At 45.6% G+C, this 11547-nt stretch overlaps 1 protein-coding gene across 1 annotated transcript in view; it reads left to right on the forward strand.

Annotated features, from left to right (window-relative positions):
* NCALD (neurocalcin delta) overlaps positions 1-6918 on the forward strand; it is a 59594-nt gene extending 52676 nt beyond the window's left edge. Inside the window, exon 4 of the mRNA XM_075743589.1 lies at positions 32-6918. Coding sequence (XP_075599704.1) covers positions 32-129 — 98 coding nt within the window. The 3' untranslated portion in view covers positions 130-6918. The remainder of the gene's footprint in view (positions 1-31) is intronic.
* The last annotated feature ends 4629 nt before the right edge of the window (positions 6919-11547 follow it).

The following is an 11547-nucleotide window of genomic DNA, read 5'->3' on the forward strand; positions in this document are numbered from 1 at the left end:
TGTGAGCTAAGCAGACGTGTTTTTTTTCTAGGAAAGCTCTCTCTGGAAGAGTTCATCCGAGGCGCCAAGAGCGATCCATCCATAGTCCGTCTCCTGCAGTGTGATCCCAGCAGCGCCGGGCAGTTCTGAACCTGCTCTTTGGATTAATTATGTATCTGCTTTTTTTTTTTTTTCCTTGCCAAACAACATTCATGGTAGTGTTGCCTCTGTATGGCCAATTATGCCTTCTTTTGTGGCATCTTATAGCTTCTTTTGTTGTGGATTAATTATAAGAATGCTGAATTGCTCTTAACAATTTGTCCAGAGCACGGGCAGTACTGTTTTAAACAGATATTGTGGTGTTATCATTGTTTTAAAGATTTCATTTTGGTTTTTGTTTTAACATGTCTATTTTGGAAAGTACACGTTGAGAAGGAGGAAACCAACAACAAAACCCTTGGCAGCAAGACACACTGACAGATTTTTAGACTGCTGCTTTAGTAGCTGAGTATTCACCTGCGGGACCTGAAAGTGTAGTAGAGGTTGAACCAAAGGGGTTGTGATGGGTGGGGAAGGATTCACCTGGAACCTCCTCTCCTGTCCAGGAGGCACCAGTTAAGGTCAAAGACAGGATTGGGAAGAAGTATAAAAGTGCAAAATGGGTGCAGGGTGTATTGTCCACACCCCTGCTTCTACGCCTCGTTGTTTCAATGCTGTGAACATTTTCCAGGTTGTGAAGGAGAAGGGAAAAAAACAAAGATGGACAGTTTTTCCTAGGTTTACAGTGGTTGATTTTGTGTGGCTTTATCTGAAAATTCAGCAATTTGCAATCCTGATCCCCAAATCCACAACTGATGATACCTCTTGCCATTTGGGATCAGCAAAGGCAGACACAGATATGGAAAACTGGGTCTTGACAATGAATTTAAGGGAGATACATGTTGAATGTGAAATTTTCAGGTTAGTAATAAAGCAGTTTCTACTAAGGAGAGTGGGCATTCACGTGAGGAAGTCACAGACACGCAGCTGAGGCACATCTGCTGTTCTGAATGCTCTTGCGTAGTATGAAGTTTTGGGGGGTTTTTGTCTCTCTCCACGTAGCTAACGGAGTTTCTGGGCCTTCCCTTAGGGGAAGGCCATCATCAAAACTTGTTTTAAACATAAAATTGTAGCATTTATATTTCGTTTATTTTAGTAAAGTTCAAAAAGTCTGTACTGAAACGAGGAAATGGTACGCTTTATGGTATATTTATATATATAAAAATTAAAACAAAAAAAAAGATCAGCTCTTGAGAGAAATGTTGAATGTTTATCTTTTCGCCTAGATGCAGGAGTTCTGAAATTTGCTGCTGCAGAACTTCATCCTTTGGTCAAAGTTGCTGTATGCAAAGCTAGTACACATACATGGGATTTCTTAGGGACTTTACAAGCGCTGCTGCTGCAACGGAAAAGCTTTAGCGACAGGAGGCATTACGCTGACTAAATCGGTATTAATCTGTCATTAGCTAAAGTCTGCTCCGTGATGCTGTTGGAGAGGTACCCATGTAGGCTGTGCACAGCGCTGGGAATTCATGAGCTCGTTAGAGTAACCTTTGTCTGACAGGCAAGGTTGGCTTTTTGTCAAGTGACCTTGTAGATGCTAATCCCCAGTAGCCTTAATTTAAAATAAACTAAGTAAAATAAGTCTGCTTTGCAGATGATGATTAGCTAAGTACTAATTAGAAGTCATGAAGAAGTAGCCGAGTATGAATAATTTTTTGTTGAACACTAGCTATCATGTACAATAACTGAGAGAAAAAATCCTAGACTTAATTTTCCACACCGTTTGCTTTGCCAGGTGTGAAGTACAGAGCATATTAAAATAAAATAAAAATAAATTGAAAACAACATTGCTAATCAGTTGTGCTAAAATTATTATGAGTGGCTAATTACACACTCAATAAATGTCTTCAGGCACACACCTTTCTCTTAAATGATCACAGAAATCCAGTTGATGATATATTCCCATTATATTAATCAAAATACCGAGCAGAGGTATGTGGGGGAAGTGAGAAAGCAAAAGAGGCCCAACCACAAACAGATTTCAATCCCTAGTGCTTTTAGCTGTTCCAAGCATCACTGGCAAATTTTGCACCAATTCTTTCAGCTGATGGAAATGTTCTATATCTACGTTCATTAGACATCCTGTGCACAAATCTAACCCTTCAAAGGAGAGCCTGTGCCTACCTTCTTCAAGGTAATTTTCTGCTTTACCTGGAGAGGTTCTGGCCCTCTCTCCCGTATCCATCACCTCATGTATATTCAAAGCCATGTTCCCTCTCGATTGCTTTGAGGGTTGATTTTCAGCAGGACGAGCCTGGCCAGACTGCTGGGGGGTGCTGCAGGAAGGTCAGTGGACATGCGCTGATCAGCACCCCCTCTGTCAGACGGGAACGACCAGTCCCGCTGCCCCAGCTGCTCCCGGGATGCTCCATCACCGCCCCTGCACGGGCAGGACTAGGTGACGCTAGAGGAACCCCGCTGAACAGCGCAGGCACCCAGATCCAAAGCAGCCCAGACCTACAGAAGCTGGCATTTACTGAAGGTGAACTTGGATACCTTCTGCAGTTCCATCTTCTTCTCAACGTTGTGAAAGCAGTTGCATGTGACCGAAACTTTTTAAATGTTGCCCTTTATTTAAGTGACTGCATTCCATCTCTTTTTTGTTTTATAAGATATTTCTGTCCCAGAACCTAATCTCTCAGTTTGTTTCTGCTCAGTAGTTCTGGGGCTTTGGGGCCAGGCTTGCTTCACGTGTCAGTACTATACAACACGTGCTTGAAAACACAACCTGCGATATGACTCCAGGCCAGCAGAGATGTAATTCTTCCCACAGTTCACAAAATCTGGAAGAATAAGAATTAGCCTACAGCTGCAGAGGACGTAGCTGGAGATAAGACTACTGTATAAACATTTACAGAGTGAACTAAAGGTTATTCTTTTACCTGACTACCACTGATGTCTGGTATTGTTTTAAATTATTAACTATCCTTTTCTTTCTCTGGCTCTGCACATACTTTAAAAGTGATCCATAGCTGGAGTTGTGATAGGAACATCTGCAGACCTCAGATCAGCAGGACAGCAGTGGTGTGCTGCGCCTCAGATTGGAATTTTCTGCTTTGCTGCCATTCGCATCATAAACCTTTTGAAGACAAAATGACCTATCCTGTATAAAATACCACAGCGAGTTAGACACTTCCAAGCCATCCATTAGCAATATTTCCATACAAGCAGAACGGCAGACAGCACACACTATTTCACATCACCTCTCAATTTTGTAGATGCATTCTCCAGTATTAGTTGCATGCAAAAGAAGTAACCTTCACTCGCTTATTGTCAAAATGAATTATTGAGTAGATCCCGCATCTAGACTAAATCCATGGAAAAGTCCCATTTATCCAGCATTCCCAGCCAGCTTGCCAAACTCTGGGCCAGCAGATGTGAAGTGAGGATGATGGCTTGTGCGATCTGCAGCACCCTGTGTTTGTTTTAGGGTGCTTTGGGAAGGGAAACGGGAATACAACCCTTGTAAAACCAGCACACGTGTTTTTGTGAGCACTTAGGGTTTGAGAGGGACAGAAGAAAGATCTATGTTTCAACATTAATTGAAGCCCTGTGAGTTCACGGCAGTGGATGTTCCTGAGGAGCTGTGCTGTTCCTCTTGCTGTTCTCGGGATCTTGTAGGATTTTTTACCTTATTGCTGGAGCATTTTGTCCTTTTTTGTTCTCTGTTTTAAAGCATGACCTCCAAATTTTCTAGACACTGCTGCTTAAAACAGTAAGCCAGAAGCGTGTGACTTCTGTAGCTGGACGAGGTCTATGTGTATCCCACACTGACACTAGAACTGTTCACACATGACCAAGTCCCCACGGTTTAACAGCTGCCCGCAGGGGCTGAGCCCCTGAACCTTTCAGCGTGTGCTCTCTTCACCGACGGCAAACCTGCAATAATGCGGCTTAGCTTAATTTTCTTTCACTGCAGACCAGGCTAAGCCGCATTTGTTGTGTGCTGGAAGCACACACATGGGCAGAAACATCAGCTCAGCTGACTCATGGAAACTTGTTGAACTGTGGTAACTTGACGTTGAGCCCTAATCCGCAGCCTAAGCCGAGTGAGAACATGGCCTTGGCCGTACGTCTCCCAGTACATGTGAATCGGGGAACACGGTGACAACTGGCAGGTCCCTGGGGACACGTGGCGGTGAGGAGGGAATCCCCTGCCTCGGAACAAATGTCCTGAGCTCAGCTGTCTCACTTCTTTTAAAACTCTCTCTCTCTTTTTTTTTTTTTTTTTTTTTTTAGCAACACCGGTGAAGATGCAACATGATAGCAATATAGCATGATCAGAATAAAGGAGGCATCCTTCAAAAGAGTTTCCTTTTGAAGTCTAGCGTACGAGCACCAAGCAAAACAAGCAGAGGGGAGGGCTGGCCAAAACCTCTCCTGAACACCTGTTACACCAGCACCTCCTTTGTCTTTCTGATGGTGTTCCCTCGGTTTCCTGTGGTGAGATGGTCCTTGGGCTCAGGAATTAGGTACCAGGTAACTGGTGCAAGACCAGTGGAGAAGAATATTTTACCTGCCCATGGCACAAGCGTTCGGATGCATTCTTTGCTCCGTGTCTCACTGAGTGGGATCTCACGTAGGAGTCTTAAAGTGGGGGAAGACAGTTTCCTTGGTATCACAGGCAGAACTTGTGCTTAGAAATGCAGAAAAACTTGGCAAGCATCAGAGAGACGCTGGGAGCTGCATGCAGAGTTTTCCACTGACTGTGCAGTAGACAGATAAGATACAAAGCAGTGATATGTCAGACTCGTGGTGTGATGTGCTCTGAGATAGGACTAGACCAGAAATGGCACCTTTTGCTGAGCAGCTCTGTCTGCTATGTGCTCAGTCAGAGGTGCTGGCAAAATACACTTTTAAATACCTTTAGTATGAACATGCAGCTGCAGAAGCAGAATAACTCTACTTTTTCTTACATATAAGTAACAGAGCTGTTTGCTGTGCCCTGGTTAGAAGCTGAACAAGGAAGAGAATGTGACATTTCTTAAGTGTAACTGAGGACAAAATGTCGCCTGCAGGAGCTTTCTTCCCAGCCGTGGTAGACAAGAAAGGAAAGCTCCATCCAGCTCTCAAAGCCCAGGTGCCATTTTGCAGCCTGGGCAACATGAGAAGAACAGCTATGTTTTAAGCACACGGAGGGAAAAAGCAGCAGGGTTTGTAAATTGGCATGGAAAGCAGTGACACTAGAAATTGGGACCATCATTGAGGACCTGCAGAAGCCATGAGGTGCATCTGGCATTCAGAGCAGTAGAATGATCATTCAGATGCAAAGTCAACCTCCTCGTCCCTTGCAGAAACCATCCCTGGCTGCCATGGGTGTCTCAGTTAGCAGCACCCCTTATTGCAGCCTGGCTTTTGCTGTTGTAGCTTCCAAATCATCCATACTGAGAAGTTGTTTGGGGGGTGGGGGGGTAGATTTTCACAGGATAAGATATAAAGCTTTTCAGACATACTCTCCATTTCTTAGAAAGTAACAACTGGAAAGGCCAGATTGAGGGGCTTCCTGCAGTGTACCAATTTGATTTCCTCATTGCTCCCACAGGTCATAAGTGTTACTTTAATATGTATAGTTGGGATTAAGCTATCACATGTAAAATACTGACTAATGCACAATAAACAAGGCAAAAACGAGCTTGGGTTGTAGTGAACAATGTGAAAAGACTAGAGAAAAAGAAGATGGTAAGAGATCTCACTGCCTTTATATCACGGTCTGAATTTGCCAGGTGAAACTCCCCCGTAGCCGTAGCACAGAATAGCTCCTCTGCGACAGCCCAGTCCGTGGGCTGCTTCATCCCCACATCACCATGTGCCAAGCCAAGGGACTCCGAGTCCTGCCACAGAGATGGTCATCTGGGCTTTTTCAGCCTGCTGAGTGCTTCCCAGGTCCCAAAGCACGCGATGGCCACCCTCTCCATTGTGTTCTCTTACTGTGCAGCTGAGACATGTCTTAGATCTTCCCCTCTTGCCCTGATCTTATGCCAAAGATGTTCTCACCTTCCAGGGCAGGCACTCAGGGTGTCTAGCTCTCCGAGGCTTTGTGCCCACATCCCGGTTGCCATCCCCACCCTCTCTGTGAATGAATAACAAGCATCAGCCCTTGGCGTCTGGAGGAGCCAAGCTTGATGCACTCAGATGGAACAGCTTCTGATTTGGTTCACAGCCTTTGGCCCTCCTGTCTGTACCTTGCCAACCACACTATTTATTTCCTATTATTAAGTAATGGTAGTATTAAACTTTTCAAGAGCACACTGAACCTCTGGAACAATGTGGTTTTCATTATCGTGTATGGTTTGTTGATGTACTGCGGACTGAACCTGACCGGTGTTCACTCTCTGCTCCCATGGTTTATTCCTTGGAGGGCTGATTTCTTCCAGGTGGGAGCAGTATCTTCCTATGCATCACCCTTCAGCATATGGTGCCCTGATGCTGCCTGGAGCACCCAGATGCTGTGGACCAAGAGAAAGTTTGGGCGCAGTAATGTCAGGCAGAAACTCTTCCTGCCATCTGTCAAAAACAGGTGTCAAGGGTGTGCCCTCTGGTTTTCTCCTCCCTGGGGACAGGGGTTGCAGTGGTATTCAGGGTTGGCCTCACGTTCCCCCACCAAATGGGATCGTGGTGATTAGTAAACCCACCTGAGAAAATCCTCTTAAATTCTAAGCTTCATTTGTGCTGATAATTGGCTGCGCTCGGAGGGAAGATTAATGGGTCCTTCGCAGTTGGTTGGTGGAGAACTTGCAGTTCCTTGCCGCCACCACCTTTTTATTTCCTGTCATTAACTTATTCCCACTTCCAGGGCAACCAAATGGTTTTTATTAGTAACTGGGAGAAAAAAAACAAACCAAAACAAACCAAAAAAACCCAGAGTTTCAATCTGATAAGGATCTAAGGAAGCTTACTAAAGACATTGTACCCCACGCTAGTCATACGAATGCTCTAAAAGATGTTTCTTTGGTATTTTCTGTTTGATTTCCTAATTCATGTTTGAGTTGTGTTCATGATTTATTTATTTATTTCAGATCCTCTTAGATTCAGCCCTGCCGGTCATTTAGCTCATGTGCTGGCAAAAGTCTCAATTATCCCGAGAGCAGAGCTGCCTGAGCAATTACTAGCAAGGTGGGCTCACCGTGCCTAGTAAAAATGAAGTGCTTAATTACGTTAGGGATTATTGTTGTCTGCACATTTGCTGCAAGGAGACAGATTGAGCCGCATTTCAATATGCTTAGCTCTTCCACTTGCTCACTTCCATTCCATCCAAGCAGTCTTGTAGTTTATATTCGTATATCCAGTTCTATTTTGCTCTTGAACCCGAGGTGACCAATATTGGCCTCTTCTGACAGAAGTACTTGGTACCTCTACATTTTTAGATATTGCTGAGCGAATGACACAATAGATGTGAAAGTAAATAGTTATACATTAGTTTGTGTGAATTTGGGCAGGTATTTTTAATACTGTAGAGACTAATAAGTTGAGATAAACCATGGCCAAAAGCTGAATGGATCCAAATGTCCAGTTCCCGTTTAAGCCCATGACCATTCCACAGGGAGAGCTTTCTCATCTCTGTTCCCTGAGGCTGTTTCTGCATTGCAGCATAGAGTAGAGATACCAAATCTAACTTTAAATTAGCTACCACGGGCAGACTAACTGCAGCAGCATGTAGTTCAGCATATCCTGTGTCTTGGCAAAATTAGATACCTCTCTAGATGAATGCTTTGTAAGCAAACCTACATATCCTAAGGAAGACTTTTACAACTCAGAAAGGAGGGACAACTACGAATTAAATGAATTTGGTCTGCATAGTTTTCTTATGGCTGTCTAGAATTGCTAGTGTCCTGTGTGTGGTTGCCTATAGCTATCGTGATGTGTTAATTCCCACCCCCCCACCCCCCTGATTCTGTTGTAAGCTCATCTGGTGATATCCTGAGTCTCCAGCCAGTTCTCAGCGAGGCAAAGCCCACGGGAAGGACATCTGGAGGTGTGCTGCCTTCAGGAAGATTGGGGGCGGCTCTCGGGATCAGTCCCAGTGCTGTCGCATGCTTTGGGAGTGTGTATCCACAGCAATGCGTTAAACCTACCCGGTAAATGGAAGTAGATGATCAGGCCATGGAAGGAGATGGAGAATTTGGCAGAGGGTTGTGTATGTGTTTTGTGCCCCCCCAGCACGCGCACCGTTCCCCCTGCTATTAACTTCCAGTTAGGACCTTTCTTGAATTCTTAGTGTCGGAGTAAAGTTTTCTTATGCTGATAATGTATTTGTATTATGCAACGTACTCAGAAAAAAAAAAAAAGATATTATCTCTCTATGACTGTCCTCTCCTCTCGAGAATCTGTTCTCTTCTGTACATATGATATGCAGAATGTATGGGAGTCTTACCAGCGTTGGTTTGCATTTTTAAGACTGTACTAATTAATGTGTGATACTATTGTGTTCTCGTAGTGGCATCTTTGATGTAAGATGTAAAAACTATTTAAATTTAATTTTTTTGTTATTGTTCAGCTTTTAGAGATAGCACCAAGGACTGCATGTTCACTAGAATCAGCCTTTTCCAAGGGCCGTCGTAGCTGCACACAGGCGCCGGTGTTTCACCCAGAGCATAGTAACCACGGTCTCGTTTTAATAGGGGTCAGTTTTGAGCGGAAACGTAATTCTTCCTGAAGCGTCCAGTTTTCTGTCTTTCCCTCTCTCAGACTCAAGCTTCCCGCTCCTGCGCCGTGTGCCAGTCCCGGCCCCAGGACGAGACCCGGCCAGGGAGTCCCCCTTGCAGCACCCCGCTGGCCCCAGCGTCAGGCCGTCTTGTCCCTTCCCTCGCCCTTGTGCGCGCTGGGTTTTCCTCGGCACTGCTGGCTATACCAGGACAAAACCGACGGGATCACATTTTAAAACTATTTGTGCAAGTGACTTTAAAATTAATGAACTAAAATTTTGAGGAATTAAGCAATGAAGGTAAAGAAGAGCCTGAGCGGCAAGTTTGGAGTCTGAATCTTATTGGGGTGCTTAATATAGCAAGAACGTGGGGTCAGTCCCCAAAAGACGGGACCATTTGGGTGGCTTAGGTCTACATTTCTTGTTGGGTTTGGAGAGGGAAGAGGGGCTCGGATCTAGCCTTTCTGGCAGGGCTGACTTGCTCAACAGATTGAGTATGAGAGAGGTGCTTCTCCAGATCACGTCCTGGGCCAAAAGACAAGACATGCTGCAGCTTAGGAGGTTTTTTTTTTTTTCTTTTAGTTTCTTTCTTTTTAATGGAGAAAGCAGTTCAAACTGCACCTGGCAAAATGACTGACTTCAAAAGCATGTTTTTCCTTGTTATATAGACACTCACAAAACAGCATTGTGTGGTTAAAAAGGCGCGTTTGTGACAGTTTCTTTTTCAGTGCCAAAATATATAAGCAGTATTGTTTGAAAGGAAATAAGAAATTTTTTACTGTATTGTTATTACTGTTGAACAAATATTGTTTTTAAATGTTAGATTTTGAAGACTTTTGTATTGTAAACTGTTTTGTGACATGGTGCTTTTTCATACTGGAATTACTGATTGCACCTAAATATGAATTATTTTGTTTTCTTATATAAATATGTAACCTTGAACAATCTTGATGAAAACCAATGTATGGTGGATACTGATGGTTCAAACAAATTCTCCTACTGAAATCCCCTAAATGTTCTTTCCTACTAATAAATATTCTGCTGCAGCTAGCTATGATGTGCCGTGTGCTGTTATTCTCTTCACGCCGGAGCCTGAAAGCCTCATGGTCTGATGAGCAAACCTCGGAGAAGTTTTTGCCTGCTGTCCTCACAGCCCCCAGCCCGCTCACCGCCATGGGCAAAGGGGCAGCAGCCAGGTAAGCCAATTTGGAGGGCTTAGCGAGGGCTTAAACCGTGCATGGCACTCTGCCGGCACGTTGCAGCTGGCTGGGCTCTCCGCTGCTCACGCAGTTTTTCCTCCAGCGACTAACGCCAGCAGCCGGGCACAGGGCGAGATAACGCGGAGTGGTTTATAAAAGCAAAGGAAGGACAGCACAAGGCTGAGAGCCCTGGTCCTCCGGAGCTGGAAAGGCCGGCTCAGCTGGCTGACGGAAGCTTTCCCTGCCATAGACAGATCCCTCTCCAGGTTTAGGGCACTTTGTTATCCCCGAATGACTAGCACACCATCAGGGGGGCAGGATGTGGGAAGGGACCACGGGTTGGTAGGGTGGTAGCTGTGGTTAGTCACTCTGAGACGTGGCTCATGGGGCGGCAGCAGAGCCGGTCACAGCAGGGGCTCCCACCAGCCTCTGCCGGGCTCGGGGGGGGGGTGGCTCGTGCTGCTGTGCATGCTCCTTAAGCTCCTCAAACTTTTACCTTGGTTAAATCTGGAGCTGGGATTAGCACCAGGGTGCTAAAAGTAGTTTAAATCCCGCTGGAAGGTAACTGAAACCAGTGCCTATTTCCTTTTGAGATTAAAAAAAAGCCCTATTTGTAGAACTGCACATTAATATGGGTTTGAAACAGGCTGGAGCCTGGATGGAGCATCACTTACATCGTCCAGGTACCCTGTGTGCTCAGTGCACTTTCAAACCGGATTTATTACACGAGCTTCCCGTGTGCCAGACTGCCCGTGATGTACATTCTCCTCACCCTCCCATCAGGGCCATAATACGATTTAGCATTAAGGCGTCAAAAAGGCAGGAGTGTAAGGAGGCGTTCCTTTGCACAGGGGTGCTAAAATCCTCCACTTACCACCTTTGCTGGCCCATGCATCTTGCTGTGCAAAGCCCAAAGCTTCTGTCCCAGGTCAGGGATGTGGACAGGTTCCTGGCGCAGAGCCTGGCTTCAAGTGATGGCCACCACCAGGAACTCGAGCACACGTTGCACCCCGACACCCTGGGGCTGACCCTCCCATCACCTCGGGGAGGAGAGCACCTGAGACCCTGCAGCTCATCGGCTTGTGAGCCCTGGATCTGGCCTCGTCTGGGAAAGAGCACGCTCTGGAGTCAGTCATTGTTTTCACAGCATCAATCATGCTGAGAGCTTGGGAAAGGTGCTGAAAAACACAACTTTGCTGCCCCACTGAGTCCCCTAAAGATTTGGTGAAGAGCTAGAGGAGGGGTGTTTTGCTCCCCTCTCCTAGGAGAGAGTCAGTTTTTCTTAAAGACCTTGTGAGTCACCTTGCAAGTCACCTTGCTAAACCTTGCTCAGCCATGCCAGAAATGACCCGGCCTTTGAGCATGCTGTGGGTGCAGCCGTTCCCATCAGCCAACACGCTTCCCCTTGCTCCTCCACGGCCTCGCAGACGGAGCACTTCCAACCACTCAGACGTTAAAGCATTCACATTTTAAGAGTCACTCAGTAAAATAACTTCCTATAAAGCACAATTAAACATCTATCACAGGCAGTACCCAGGAAACATGATTACTTTAAAGACCCCCACGGGAGCTGGTCCTGGCTCACCCCACACAGCTGGTCCAGATAGCATCCTGGGACTGGCAAAG

Source organism: Balearica regulorum, chromosome 2, assembly GCF_011004875.1.
Source record: "Balearica regulorum gibbericeps isolate bBalReg1 chromosome 2, bBalReg1.pri, whole genome shotgun sequence".
In the NCBI taxonomy this organism is placed as follows: Eukaryota; Metazoa; Chordata; class Aves; order Gruiformes; family Gruidae; genus Balearica; species Balearica regulorum.